This window comes from Panthera tigris, chromosome A3, assembly GCF_018350195.1.
Source record: "Panthera tigris isolate Pti1 chromosome A3, P.tigris_Pti1_mat1.1, whole genome shotgun sequence".
Lineage (NCBI taxonomy): Eukaryota > Metazoa > Chordata > Mammalia > Carnivora > Felidae > Panthera > Panthera tigris.
Genome location: NC_056662.1, coordinates 11,854,212 through 11,869,893, shown reverse-complemented (window position 1 = coordinate 11,869,893; position 15,682 = coordinate 11,854,212). Strand labels below are relative to the sequence as shown.

Below are 15,682 nucleotides of genomic sequence, written 5' to 3'. Positions count from 1 at the left end.
TTTCCTTCTCAACTTTCGGAACGCAGTCCTCCACACTGGATGGAGAGTGCTTGCTCTCAGGGTGAGTCACAACGACCTCACAGGAGCTTCCCTCAAAACGTCCCCGCCCTGGGATGAAGAAAGGCCAAAACTTCATGGGGCCAGAAGGTCCCCAGACGCAGGGCAGTCAGGCGTCTAAAAGGGCCCTGGCACGGTCCTCCCACCTTCAGGCCACAGAGACGAAGGGACAGAAGGGCCGCCCTCGCGCGGCCGAGGCCCCGCCCCCCGCTCGTCCGCCAGCCCGTGCCTGCAGCGGAAGCCGGAAGCAAAAGCAGTCCCTGCTAGCCCCCGGCTCCGAACTCGGTGGTCTTGGAGGCTCCGCAGGATGGGGGAGAAGATGGCGGAAGAGGAGTGAGTGGGCATTTCCCGGGCGGCGGAGGCGGCAGGGCTGGGCCCCGGCGGGTGTGACAGCGAGCGCCTCAGGCCGCCCTCCGGCCCTGAAAGGCGGAGCTCCTTGTGCCGGTTGGGCAGGACTAACCATGCCGGCGCCAGCGAGGAGGGCGGGAGGGATGGGCCTGGGCCCAGCCCGGCCCTTAAGCCTCCTGGAGGTCAGATCCTCGTGCAGGGAATCGACAGCCCAGGGCAGGCCTCGAAAGCCGTCTGGCCGAAACCGCAACCCAGATTTCACTTTCCCATTTTTCGGTCTTCTGAATATTGGGGAGAGCTCCGCCGCCTCCTCCAGCAAGTCCCCTACCCCTCTACTTAGCCAGCCGCCTCTTCCATTGTAACGGTCATTTTTCTCTTCTGTCTCCTCCACCGAGATTCATTCATTCATTAACTGTTGGCCATTTACTCTATTCCAGGCCCTGGGCACATAGTAGTGAAGGAGGCCGACCAGGAGCCGCCCTCAGGTAGTTTACATTTTAGTGGGAATAGACCATCAATAGGCAAGATGACTTCAGTGCTCTAAAAGGAAATGGAAGTGTTAGGGCGGGCGTCCCTGCAGGAAGACGTGACATGCCAGCTGAAACTTTAAGGACAAGAAGGAGGGATAGGAGAGGGAACAAGCAAGTGCAAATGGCCGGAAGCAAGAAAGGGCTTAGTGTCTTTTAGGGACAGAAAGAAAGGCAGGATGGCTGGAATAGAAAGAGTGAGGGGCTAGCTGAGATGAGATAGAGATGTGTGAGGCGTCCAGTGTCCTCCAGGTACTTCTGGGGGAAGGACCACTCTTTAGTCTGTCTCCGCACGTGCCGGGCACAATCTATTGCATGTTACAGATGCCCTACCTATGTGGAAGGGTAGGTCAAAATTAAGAAGGAACCCCCATGGTTGAAATCTGACTCCCTCACCTGACATCTTTTCAGATACGTCTCTTCAGCTGGGTGGTCATTTCATCTTGGCAGCTTATTTACCCAGTGTGTGCTCTATTGCAGGCATTGAACTGGGCCTCAGCAGCGCAAAGCAAAAAAGAGGTGGTATGGCCCCAGTGATTTCAAGTTTGGTCTCAAAGCTTGATTCTGCCGCTGGCTAACTGAGATATTGGCCACGTTATGCAGCCTCTCTGAGTTTCAGTTATTCATGGGTAAAAAAGGGAAAGTAATCGTCCCCATCTCAGGCATGGTTTGCCTATGAAATGAGAGGTTGTGATGTTACCTAGTCTCTGGCATGAAGCATTACTCAATAAACACCAGCTGTTATAATCACAGTTGCAATGAGTATTATATGAATATTGCCCTATTTAACAATCCCACCCCGGAGCAAGGAGAGCACTGAGAAACGGGACAGATGCCATATTACAGGGGACGTTGAGCCTTTGGAAATCTGAGAAGGATTTTGTCAAGTGGGGTGAGGTGTTCCAACCGGATCAACAGTTGGGTAAATTCAGGTGGCTTCGTCAACTTGCAGCTATAATTCAAGGAAAAGAATGTAAACTGGAGAAATAAAGGCGCCATGTAAATAATGTTGGATCTTGGAATGTGATGACAGTCCAGTGTGCCTCCGTTTGAATCCCTTATTAAATGCCAAAGAGCAGGCAGCATTTTATTTCTATGCTGGCCCCAATTCCCCCCTTGTTTCTGTCCCATAAGCGGCTGGGTTCAGAGCACCTGAAGCCACTGGTACTCTCCTGCTGTGGCAGGCAGGAACTTTCTGGATCAGTTTGGTTCTAAGACTTGTGAATCCATCATCCTCTTTGCCAGATTCCCCTTCTGCGTGTGTGTGCGTGCGCATATGTTGGTACTCAGGGCCCATTTCCCTTTATCTAATACCGCTGCTTTTTGTGTCCAACAGGTTCCCTAATACAACTCATGAAGGTTTCAATGTCACTCTCCACACTACCTTGGTTGTCACTACGAAACTGGTGCTCCCGACCCCTGCCAAGCCCATTCTCCCCGTGCAAACGGGGGAGCAGGCTCAGCAGGAGGAACAGTCAAGCGGCATGACCATTTTCTTCAGCCTCCTCGTCCTAGGTGAATGTGGAGACACCCTCGTCTGCCATCTTGAGTGTCTGTGTGTGTTGTCCATAAGGTCCACCCTGTCTAAGCCACCATTTACTTGATGTCAAGTCTTCCTTCCATTTGGTTTTTGCGCTTCAGACACCGAGGGACGATGATCAGTTCATAACATAACAGGGTACTCCTTTTTCTTCGTAAAATCGCCGAGCTTAGCAATTCTGAAGAGCTCTTTCTATAATGTCTTAGATATCATTTGGAAGAAAGGAAGGATTTTTGACCGAGAAAGAACTTGAGCATCTTCTAGTATAGTGGGTTTCAGGCTGTGCTCGTGAGTGTGTATGCTTGTGTAGATGGTGGTGATAATGAAGGCGGGGTAAGTCAAATGGGAGGGCATCTGCCTTTTTGACCAGAGACAGCATTTTGTCACTTTGCTCTCAGGTTTCCATGTAAATTTTATTAAAGGTTTTGCCGCTGAGTAAAAGATCAGACACCCTTGCCCTAGCACACTTTTTTCCTTCCCCTTTAACTTTCCCATTAACTGTGGTTGTGACTTTTACCATATCTGTGTACCACCCGTGCTGTTATTTACTTATGTAATATTTTTCTTTGAACAGATTCACTCATTTTGTTCAACCTCCTCCTGTAACGGGTGAGAAAATTTAGGTCCAGAGAGATGAAGTGATTGACTTGCCTGGTTTTGGGGAGACTAGAGATTAAAATTTGGGTTGCCAGACATCAGTCAAGAAATTTAGGTAATAGGTGATAGTTTAGATGCCCCCCGGAGACCGTAGAGAACTGTTTTAGACAAAAACAAAAAACAAAAAAACAAACAGATGAAACTACGTAGCCACTTTGGACTAGCTGACTAAGGAAGAAATAGCTTTGAATTTGACCCAAATCCACACTCTATTTTGAAGAGTGAAGTTGGCATATTTATATTTTCTGGTTAATGGTCAAATAGTTTTAATATAATAATTTTGTTTGAAATCCCAGGACTCGAGGTGCCTGGCTGGCTCAGTCAGAAGAGCATTCAACTCTTGATGTCAGGGTCATGAGTTCAAGCCCCACGTTGGGTGTAGAAATTACTTAAAAAGAAAATCTTTAAAAAAATAAATAAAATCTCAGGTTTTCAGCCTGAGGTTTCAGCCTTATCTCTCATAGATTCCAAAAAAACTTAAAAAAATAAATTTTTTTATGTTTATTTTTGAGAGAAAGAGAGAGACAGAGTACGAGCAGGGGAGGGGCAGAGACAGAGGGAGACACAGAATCTGAAGCGGGCTCCAGGCTCTGAGCTGTCAGCACAGAGTCCGGCTCAGGGCTTGAACCCACGGACACGAGATCAGAGTCGACTGACTGAGCCACCCAGGTGTCCTGAAAAACCTTTTAAATAGAATACAGAAAAAGTACACAAACCACCGGCGTTCATCGTCCCGTATGGACTTGATATGCCCAGATAATTTTTTACCTTGTGAATGTAGTTGAATTTTGTTTCTGTTTCTAGGGGATGACTTCAGCAATCAAGGACTCTTGTTTCTCCTTTTTACTCTGTGATGGTAGTTGAATGTAAAGAAAAACAGTTCTTGGTCAAGAAATCTTTAGTACTTGAATCCATAATCTTGAAGGACGAGTATTCCTAGTCTCTTTACATTGTTGTCCGCTTCATAATGGCAGAGAACATAAAAGGCAGAGACCCGGAAGAAAACTTTGGTTTGTAGTCTCCTTTTTTCATGGGAAGATAAAAAGAATAAGTCAGACTTTCAAAGTAATTTTCAGGGTGTGGAGCGTTTAAGGTTGGTTTGTGCCTGAGACCACAAAGCAGGTGGTTATAGTGCTTTTAATCCCGGCCAAACCCAGCACAGCGGTAACACATCTTTGGGGCCAGAAAGGTCTAAACTGTTTACTAGTGTCGTGTATTTCACTTGGATATCTTTTCAAACAGATGGTAAACCTGGACTTCACAGTCACACTAGTGTCAGGTGCGTTTTGTTTTCACCTAATCAGACCGTTGGCAGTCTAGGAATTGATGTCTCCATTTTTTATGGATAGGTCAGCACGCCATTAGCAGAGTGGAATGCTTTCTTTTTAAATAAATTTGAAGACATTTTTTCTCTTGTATATTATCAACAAAATATGTATCTTGTATATTGATTCCTGATTAGATGTCCAAACATATAAATCTGATAAAAAATTGGAGTTCATAGGTATTTTGCTGGAGCGCCTGGGTGGCTCAGTGAGTTAAGCCTCCAACTTCAACTCAGGTCATGATCTCACAGTCTGTGAGTTCGAGCCCCGCGTCGGACTCTGTGCTGGCAGCTCAGAGCCTAGAGCCTGCTTCAGATTCTGTGTCTCCCTCTCTCTCTCTGCCCCTCCCCTGCTTGCATTCTTGTCTCCCTCTCTCTCTCAAAAATAAATGAAGATTAAAAGAAAAAAAATTTTTTTAAATAGGTATCTTGCTAACTCACTGAGTACATGAACTGTAGTGAATTGAGGGAAATTGGGGTCCATGATTTATTCTAGACTTCAGGAACTCCGAACCTGGAACACATTTAACCACTTTTGCTTACTGTTTTAGTCAAGTCAAATGAAATTGTAACTTTTATGTCCTTTAAGCTTGTCAAAGGATTACAGTGTGTTCCCCTTTTTTGAGAAAGGATGCCAAAACTCTAGTTACTTTTGACTTTAGAAGCTTGAAATCAGTTGACTTACATTTAACCCTTGCTGATCTTGGACTCTGCAGAAACAATGGTGAGTCATTTTTATTGACCTACTAGAGTTAACAATTAGCATCATTTGGCACATACATTTTATTTATTTACTTTTTTATTTTTTTTATTTTTTTAAATTTTTTTTAACGTTTATTTATTTTTGAGACAGAGAGAGACAGAGCATGAACGGGGGAGGGGCAGAGAGAGAGGGAGACACAGAATCGGAAACAGGCTCCAGGCTCCGAGCCATCAGCCCAGAGCCCGACACGGGGCTCGAACTCACGGACTGTGAGATCATGACCTGAGCCGAAGTCGGACGCGTAACCGACCGATCCACCCAGGCGCCCCAAGGCACATACATTTTATATAACTCCATTATGCACATGCATTTTATTTAACTCCATTAAACTGAATGGAGTTACTAAAATTGATACGCCTATTTTGATGAACTTTCCATAATGATTACTTCAGGCATGAATGTTTAGAAACATTAACTTGCGGTGTACCTACCCTCCATACCTCACAGAAACCTTTGCCTCTTGCTCTGTTTTTTCCAAGGTTACTTGAAAACGTGTACTTGTGTGTGTATCTACATATATCCATTCATATGCACATTCATTTGTAAAGGCACATAGAGCTTGGATTTTGTTTGTTTTAATACAAACAGGATTCAGTAACTTGCTTTTTCATCTCACAGATGCCTTGGAGATCCTTTTATGTTCTGTTTTTTTATATCTGCTTTTTTTTGAAGAATGTGTGTTAAAGTAAACATAAAATATATACCATTTTATCTAAAGTGTACGATTCGGTATCATCTAGGACTCTCACGATGCCGATGCAACGATCAGCATTATCTAGTTTCAGAACATTTTCATCACCCCAAAAGGAAACTCAGTATCCATCGAAAGCCGTCACTCCCCATCTTCCCCTACCCCGGGTCTTTACTAAACACTATTTTGCATTCTATCCCTAGGAATTTGCCTACTCAGAATATTTCAGACACAACTAGAATCATGCAACATGTGGTCTTTTTTTTTTTTTTTAATTTTTTTTTTCAACGTTTTTTATTTATTTTTGGGACAGAGAGAGACAGAGCATGAACGGGGGAGGGGCAGAGAGAGAGGGAGACACAGAATCGGAAACAGGCTCCAGGCTCCGAGCCATCAGCCCAGAGCCCGACGTGGGGCTTGAACTCACGGACCGCGAGATCGTGACCTGGCTGAAGTCGGACGTTCAACCGACTGCGCCACCCAGGCGCCCCCTATATGTGGTCTTTTATGTCTGGCTTCTTTCACTTAGCATCATGTCTTCGAGGTTCATCCGTGTCGTAGCGTGTGTTACAAGTACATTCATTTTTATGGCTGAATAATAATTCCCTTTATAGATATTCCACATTATGTTTATTCACCAGTTGACAGACATTTGGATTGTTTCTGTGTTTTGGCTATTGTGAATAGGGCTGCTGTCGACATTTGTGTATGGTTTTTGCGTAGATGTATGTTTTTATTTCTCTTTGATACATACGTACATACAGGAGTGGAGCTGCTGGTGGTTGCTCTATGTGTAACTTTCTCAGGAACTCATACTTTGCACAGAGGCCGTACCATATTTCGTTCCCACCAGCAATGGCCTAGAGTTCCGGTGTCTCCGCGTCCTTGCCAACACTTGTTATTTTCCATTGTGTTTTGTTTTATTTTTTAATTATCACCATCTCTTACTCATTGGTCGGTGTGAAGTTGCATCTTGTGGTCTTGATTTGCATTTCTCCAGGGACAAATGAGGTTGAGCATCTTTTCATGTGCTACTTGGCCATTTGTTTGTTTGGAGGGATGTCTATTCTGGTTCTTTGTCCATTTTCAAATTCCATTGTTTGTCTTTTTGTTATTGAGTTGTAAGAGTTCATATGTATTCTGGTTGCTAGACCTGTATCAGATTAATGATTTACAAATATTTTCATCCATTCTTTGGGCCATCTTTTCAGACCTCATTCTTTTAAACGGTTGAAGACCATTCCCTGGCATTGCTGAACCTCCTACTTAGCACTCTCTGTTGATAGATGGTTTTCCCCTTTGTCTTAAAGGGGCAAATTGTTGTTTGATTTACAAGAATAAACTATTTATTTTTAAACTTTGAAGTTTTTTTTTTAATTTTTTAATGTTTATTTTTGTGAGAGACAGACAGAGCGTGAGCAAGGGAGGGGCATAGAGAGAGAAACAGAACCTAAAGCAGGCTCCAGGCTCTGAGTTGTCAGCACAGAGCCTGACACGGGGCTCAAACACAAACTGCGAGATCATGACCTGAGCCGAAGTCGGACGCTTAACCGACTGAGCCACTCAGGTGCCCCTAAACTTTGAAGGTTTTTTTTTTTTAAGTTTATGTTTATTTATTTTTGAGAGAGAGCAAGAGTGCGTAGGGCAGGGCCAGAGGAGGGTGGACAGAGGATCTGAAGCAGGCTCCGTGCTGATGGCAGAGAGCCCAACACAGGACTCAAACTCACGAACCATGAGATCATGACCCGAGCCAAAGTCAGGAGGCTTAACCGACTGAGCCACCCAGGCACCCCGAGAATAAACTTTTTCAATTAATTTTTTCATCTAGCTTGGTGCAAAGAAAGATCAGAAACTGAGTGAACTCCCTAGATCTATATTCAGCCCACTTATGTACCTGCCTTTTTAGACAGTAGGCCTGCTCACTAGTCACATGTCGTGCTTACGCATTAGAACATTTTTCTTGCTCTTGGTATTTAATGTAGGATTTTTCTAACTAGGTTAAATATTTATAATAAAGTAACACCACAGATTGATAGTTGAAAGCACAGAATGCAAGAAGGACAAAATTTCTATATTTACAACTGTTTCCTTTTTCTGGCCACCTGGTGCTTTTTGGTGGGCCTAACAATATCTGGTCTGTCAGTGCAGGCTCTGAGGGTGGCCATTTAACCACTATGCGGATTGTTTAAACATTTCCTTTTACAAAAAAGGCAACAGTTATACTTAGTACTGTTAAGATAGTCCTGTGATTGATGAGATGCTATCCCACCTAGGTGCATAATAAAAGAAAGAGATACGCACACTTGCATTTGGGCCATGAAATTACATTTAGGAATTATTTATGTGAAAATACGCTCTTATGGGGGGGAGGGTCCAGAGATACTTATCTCTTTCAGTTTTACATTCTTTTGTTTCTTTTCGTGACCGCCCCACTTGTGAGCAAAATTAAACATGATTCCTGTTTTGGTGACTGAGGAATGAAGACAGGCGGAAGGGAGGTGGTGGATGCCTATGGCTAAAGGCACAGGGTTGGGGGGCCTGGGGGGGCTCGGTCAGTTAAGTCTCCGACTCTTGATTTCGATTCAGGTCATGATCTCACAGTTTCTTGAGTTTGAGGCCTGCATGGGCCTCGGCAGTTGCACCCTCTCTCTCTCTCAAAATAAGTAAATAAAACTTAAAAACAAAAACAACATAAAGGCACAGGGTTGGAATCGGGCTCAACCCTGCAGCACCTACAGTGACATGACCTCTTGAAGCCTGTTTTTGTGCCTATAATCAAAGGAGATTATGGTAATAATAGCTCATTAAGAGGGGTGTTGGGGGCTAAATGAGACTGTGTTTGAGAAGTACTCAGTGCAGTGTCTGGCCATGGGGAGCCCTCAACTAGTGGGAGCCCCAGTACCTAGCTGAGGAGCAGGCACCCCATCTTTAGGTCTCGGATGTTCTCCCCACCAGACCACAGTTTTGACTTAGTTCTCTGTGGACTATACTCTCACTTCATTCTCTGTGAAAAGAAAACCAATCCCATGGTGGCAAAACACTTTGTGGCAACATATTCTGTTGCAGTTATATTTGATTAAAGGGATTGATTTCCCTGACTTCCTCCTCCCATTTCAGATTTTCCAGGTGATTACTTCCAAAAAGTTGAAGACCATTTCTCAGAATTAGAGATTTGAATACATGATTGTATAAGGTTTATGCAGTTAGGGGAAAAGATTAGATGTCTGTTGCTCTTTGAGCAACCACTGGAAAATAAACTAGTTCAGGCATATAAAAAATCTGGAGACAATGTTACAAAACACTGTGAATCTCCTTCCAGGTTAAGAAATAAGAGATTGGAAAAAGAACTGAAGTTTCCCATGTCATTGTCCGCTGTCCATTTTCCTTAGCAGCAGCACCCCCCCCCCCCAGAAGTAACCGTTGCTTTGAACTTGGTGTTTATTATTTGAAATTGTGCTGTTTTAACAGTGTCTTATTTTTTCCCACAGCTATCTGCATCATATTGGTGCATTTACTGATCCGATACAGATTACATTTCTTGCCAGAGAGTGTTGCTGTTGTTTCTTTAGGTAAGTGCTTGTCAGTGATCCTATAATAAAAGCAGTAATAATACCATTTTTTGAGTGCCTTCCTAGTGCCAGAAACAGCATGAGATGTGGTACATGCCCAATTTCATTTAATCCTCACTGCAACCTGCCACGAGGGTGTTATGATCCCATTTTACAGATGAGGACACCGTGACTCAGGAGTGATGACCTCCTAAAGGTCACATAGAAGCCCCCCCCCTCCCCCCCCTCCCCCCCTCCCCCCCCCGTTCTGCTTCTAGAACTACCCTCGGGGCACATTGACCTCTGTTACTAGGTTATGCAGACACCCAAGTCTACTAAGGCAAGTAATGGACACTTAATTCATAGGGTCACTGAATTTTACAGCCAGAAGGAACTCTGACTTCATGGTCTAAGAAGGAGAAATGGCTCACTCTAATGTCAGAATGAGATCTAAGGTGTTCAGGAGTATTCCATTCTACCTCACTTGCATGTCTTTCTTGTTTCCTGTGGCAATAAATTGTTAAGATAACTAGCCTCTGTATGTCAACTATACTTCAGTAAAATTAAAAAAGGAAAAAAAAAAAAGGTAATCAGCTCCTATTTAGAGGGAATGAATCAGTGTAATAATAGATGTGAGCTCACATGAAAGTTAATTGAAATGGTTAATGAAGGAAGAAGCAGGGACCTTCCTTCTCAGTAAGGATTAAAATCAAGACAAAAATGTGTTTGGGGGTGCTTAAGGCATGGTAAATAAGGTTTCACTGAGACCCGCTAAGGCATTTATCAGTTTATGATATTGTGTTGTTTTTTCCACTTGCCTACTCATGAGATTTAATTTTCCCTCATCACCACCGATGCTCTCTGTAAGTTAATTTTCTTTGCCTCACAGGTTTGGTTGAGTAATATTTTTATAATACATTGATGGTTTAGCTTAACTTTGGAAATGAATGTTCAGACTTTGATTCCCTGTCCCCTGTCATCGTCTGCATTCCTACTAAGCTGGTTCAGCCCCTCCTGTGTTTTCCCTGGGCTTCACATTACTCCTCTAAGTGGTGCCTAGTTCTCACCTATGAGCTTTTGCATTGCCACCTCATGTGAGCCTTGTAACCCCCCAGTGATGCCATATCTTAAGGAAGAAACACCACTGGATAGTACTGATCTTCAGTCAAGAGTTGGAAAACAATTTTACTTAGAGTTCCTATTCTCTGTTTAGCAGGCTCTTGAGCTGCACATCCCGGCAGATTCTAACAGCCTTAGCTAACGAGATAGAAAGCCTTCAAGGTCTAAGAATGTATGATCATCCCTTTTCTGCTATCAGGACACTGAAAATAGCCTACACAACTAACACCTATTCTGGGACATTCAGTAAAGACTTAAAACACCACTCCAAGGAATGTACAGTTTTGCAGTCAGCTTTCATAGTTTCTTAGAATAAGAACTATAGCTGATGTGTGTTTAGTTATTGTGCCATGGAAATGATGGTTCTTATCATTTGGTTTGGAATGTCATGTTCTTCACTCTTTGAATGTTTGGGTAACTGTAGGTCAGTGAACACCAGTGCTTGTACTAGGAGTTATAGCAGACACTGTCGGTTGCCTACCCAAGGGCCATTGCCCCCTTCTTCCTTGAAAATAGAACCCTAATTTTCAGGTATCTTGCCACAGTGCACTCAAGGAAGGCGTGCCCCTCCAAGTCAAGACTGGTCTTTGCCATCGTGATAATTCCACTCTCCTTTGCCGTTGATTGGTTGAATGAGGTGAAGGCAGCAAGGCAGTGTGAAACCCCATCCTGGCCAGTGAGACCACGGGGCAGAGTGTGGGGGTGGAGTGTGCCTTATCCTCTCTGATGAGAAGTTTCCCGTACCTTTGATTCAGTTGTGTAACGATCTGATGCCTGGAGCATTGGGAGCCATCTTGCCATCACTGTGGCTCAAAGACAAAAGCCAGAATGCTAAGGATCGCCAGGGAGACAGATGAGAAACCCAGATTCTCGATTGCATCATTGTTTTGTTGAATTGATAGCCCTGGAGCTGCCTGTTGTATGAAATAAGAAACATGTGTTGTTGAAGCCATTTTTAAGCAGGTGTTCTTTTACTTGCAGCTAAAAGCATCTCAACAAATATAGGGCTCTTTCCATTCAAGGGGCAAGATCAGTTCAAATTGATTCAAAGAAAAATTGGCAGGGGTGGAGTTGCAGACCCATTGGCCTTTGGAACCAGAAAACCTACCAGTGACACTGGCTTCAGACTCAGGTGGATCAAGTCTCCTAAACTCAAGTTTTCTCCACCTCTCAACAGTGCTTCCCTCTGTTTCGGCTTCAGTCTCAGGCAGGCTCCCTCCGTGTGATAAGCCGTTCCAGCTTCGGGCCTACTACCCTTACAGGAGCAGTCACAGTGGGAAAACGTGGCCTCCTCTTCTTCCTGTTTCCACCAGAAGTTGTAGGATGAACTCTGACCTCCTGGCTTCCCCATTCTGCACACAGGGTGGGATGGTGTTGGGGACTGGCCAAGGCTCTCCATCCACAGGGTTCACTTCTTCACTGATGGAGCAGAAATAACTGTAGCCTGTAGGGCCCGGTCGTGGGAGGGTTGATGGCAAGTAAATCTTGCTTTCAAAACTTTTGTTAGCTAACTTGGGTGATTGGAATGCTAAGGGTAATTCCAAGAAGAGTGCTGGGGTCCAGAAGGTATTTTTTATTATGTTAGAAGACTTTTGGTTAGAATTTAGAAATGCTGACAAAGCTATCAAAATAGTTTTATATTTCATAAAGCTATGTAAATTGAAGGAAAACTTTTTTTTCTCTTACTGGAGCAAAGTGTAACAAAATATTGAGCTATCCACCATTTCAAGAATTTCCAGCTTTTGTGCCAACGAAGAATCTAGATGAAACTGCCAGAGAAAATAGAGTTTTCATTCTTTAGGGATAAACTCTCCCAGCCTACCTCTTCTAGCCCAAAGTTACTTTTCAGACTGCAGTCATTGAGAGATATGATTGGCCTTTCGTGTTACAGTTAAACATTCAGAGTACCTAAGAAACTATTGGTATAGAAAAGGACTATCTACACTTTAAAAGCACATTTTCCCCCTTCTATTGTCTTGTAATTTCAAATGAGCCTCCAGACTTTTCTCATTGTTTCTAAAAAAAAAGTATCAACATGAAATTCTAAAAATATTTTCTTGACCCTTCTTCAGAGCTTTTGGATACTTTCTGTACTTAGGGAATTTTGTAGCTTAGGCCTTTAAAAAAAAATTTTTTTTTTTTGCACAAAGAGCTAGACAGAAAAAGAACAATCCTTTTCATTGACAACTTCAGCTATTTTCATTCTGCTTCATTCCCTTCCAAACCATATGTAGATTCGATGACTTTACTTGGTTTGAATTTGTATCATTTTTTGTGTTCTTTCCTTTTTACTAGTCTTTTCATTAAAGTTCACATATTTACTTCTGTCAGTGCTGATTCACTCTATATTTAGGACTGAAATTTACAAGGAATAAAAAGGAAATAATTGTACTGCCCACTATCCTCTGTCACGTATAGCGAAACAGGAGATTTTCCCTCCCACAATCATACTTTATTTCAGAGAGAGGAAAGGCCAGAAGGGGTTAAGTAAGGGCTGGAAATTTGCCCTTTCAAATGCCAAGGCCTAGCCTGAAGACTACTGATAATTAGAAACACTGGATTTGATCGAATCATTGGTAGGATGCACAAAAGTGCTTCCTTGTCATAACTTTCTCAACTATGTGCCTTTAGTATTATTGACTCGTTCTTGTTCTGACTAAAGGATTTCATTTTTTTTTTTTTTTCAGTAGGAGAATAGTGCTCTTTGTGGGGCATCTGGACGGCTCAGTTGAGTGTCTGCCTTTGGCTCAGGCCATGATCTCACGCTTCGTGAGTTTGAGCCCCACATCAGGCTGTCTGCTGTCAGTGCAGAGCCTGCTTCAGATCCTCTGTCCCCCTCTGTCTGCCCTTCTCCCCCTCGTGCACGCACTCTAATTTACATTAAAAAAATTTTTTTTAATATCCATTTGTTTTTGAGACAGAGACAGAGCATGAGTGGGGGAGGAGGGGCAGAGAGAGAGGGAGACACAGAATGCGAAGCAGACTCCAGGTTCTGAGCTGTCAGCACAGAGCCCGAAGCGGGGCTCGAACACACGAACTGTGAGATCATGACCTGAGCTGAAGTCGGACGCTCAACCCAGTGGGCCACCCAGGCGCCCCCTTCTCTCTAAAACAAACATTAAAAAAAAAAAAAAAAAAAAAAGAATAATGCTCCTTGTGTCAGTGGGTGTTTTGAGTGGAAAGCGATGAGAAATCACTCAATTCCTGAGTTACTAACTAAAGGTAATTCCAGAAAAAGCAGATGTAGTAATGATATTTTTAAATTTTTTTTTAATGTTCATTTATTTTTGAGACAAAGAGACAGACAGAGTGTGAGTGGGGGAGGGGCAGAGAGAGAGGGAGACACAGAATCCCAAGCAGGCTGCAGGCCCCGAGCTCTCAGCACAGAGCTCCATAGGGCTAGAACTCACAAACTGAGATCATGATCTGAGCCGGAGTCAGATGCTTAACCAATGGAGCCACCCAGGCGCGCCTGTAGTAATGACATTCTAATTGTAGTTAAGTTCTTAAAAAAATTTTTTTTAATTTTAAGACAAAGGGAGAATCCTAGCTGTAACTGTAACAGCTTTTGTTACTTTTTAGACTGTTAAAGTCTAATGCTGACATAGCTTCCAGTGTCTCCCCGGAAACTCCTCGAATCTGAGTGGCTTTGATTTTTATTAGAGAAGAGACAGGCATTCATTTGTGGGTATTAGAGTAGCTGTCTTAGAGGCAGAGGCCAGAGTTGGTTGTCAGACTGACAAAATGATCACGTTAGACTCTCAGGATTTTCGAGGCTGTGCTCGAGGCAGGGAGGAGTGCCAGCACAGACTCAGTTTGTAGACACACGGGTCAGAGGGGACATCTTGTTGCTGTTCTGCCATGAACTAAATGCGTGCCCTCTGCGTGGAGTAAGTTCCTCCTTTTTCCTGGAGTCCTGCCTTGACCTACCTAGTTTTATGGTCATCTCCTCTTGGCTAAGCCTTTTATCATCCATAGGTTAGATTTTATACTCAAATCTTCCAGTTACACCAAAATAGGTAGTCTAAATTTTAAAAATGATAAATAAATAATAACTGTTAAACAATTGTATTCTGAAAGTTGCTACATTGGGGCTGATTTCTCTGACTTCCTCTTGTACCACATAAATGTTCTCCTCTGTGCTTGAAAAAGGAATGACATTGCTCTGAAAGGGTGAGCTGCTTTAAAAACGAAACATTTGGACAGCCTTTCCCCCCCAGAAAACAAACTGCCCTGAGGGATGGATTCTCATTTTAGAGTCTCTTTGGGGTAATTACTGTAGGTAGCAGAGTCAAGGACTGGATTTTCAAACTTACCTTACCAGAGTATAACTTGGCTCTATAATTACAGCTGACAAAATGTGCTAAAAATATATTAACGTATTTTCAAAAAATCGTCTGTGGTTAAAAGAGGATTACGTAAGTAAGTATATCCCTTTTTGCCTCATTATATAGTAGCAGACCTGTCTCCTCATGATGATCAGGGTCAGTCATCCCTGCCAGTATCGGTAAGCCTTTTCTAGGCCTGCTGGTCTGTTGACTCAAAGAGCCCAAGGGACCAGGCAGCAGCCATTGTAACGCTTACTATGTGAACCCTGGTGGAAAGGTCACCTTCTGGGAGCCAGGACCTTTCGACCCCCTGAGCCTGTAGTTTCAGGCTATGGGAGCAGAAGTTCTCCAAGTGGGCATCCCTACTCCCAAGGGAGTCTCTGAGAGTGATGTTGAATGGGGCCACTCCTACAGTAAGCAGGTGCTGTGCCCCGCTTACTCTTAGGGACGTACTGCCCTATAATGGCCATTGGCTTAAGGAGTCAGTCGCATCCCGGGGGGGAGCTCCAGTCTTCGTAGGATGTCCTCTCCGAGCTGGTGCCTCAGCTTCTTTATGAGACCCTCTTACCACTCTGGCTGGCTGGCGGCTTCTGGATGGGGTGGCGTATTAGTGTTGGACCACGTGGGGTCCATGGTTGCACGCCCACTGCTGCACCTCCCTTGCCATAAAGTGAGTCTCTTGGTTTGACACGCTGTTGGGCGGTGTCCCGCTTTAGTGGACCAGACACTTGTGAGCCCTGGGACAGCGGTGCGATCCAAAAGACATACCCGCCGGCATAC

At 43.8% G+C, this 15,682-nt stretch overlaps 1 protein-coding gene across 2 annotated transcripts in view; it reads left to right on the top strand.

Annotated features, from left to right (window-relative positions):
- Positions 1-279: 279 nt before the first annotated feature.
- The window catches only part of SLC9A8 (solute carrier family 9 member A8), a 69,860-nt gene continuing 54,457 nt past the window's right edge, over positions 280-15,682 (top strand). The window contains exons 1-4 of one of the 2 annotated variants that reach the window (XM_007078013.3): positions 280-390; positions 843-890; positions 2,269-2,447; positions 9,396-9,476. In XM_007078013.3, the coding sequence (XP_007078075.1) occupies positions 365-390; positions 843-890; positions 2,269-2,447; positions 9,396-9,476 (334 nt within the window). In that variant the 5' untranslated portion in view covers positions 280-364. The remainder of the gene's footprint in view (positions 391-842; positions 891-2,268; positions 2,448-9,395; positions 9,477-15,682) is intronic. The other variant, XM_042980181.1, reaches the window with a different exon arrangement.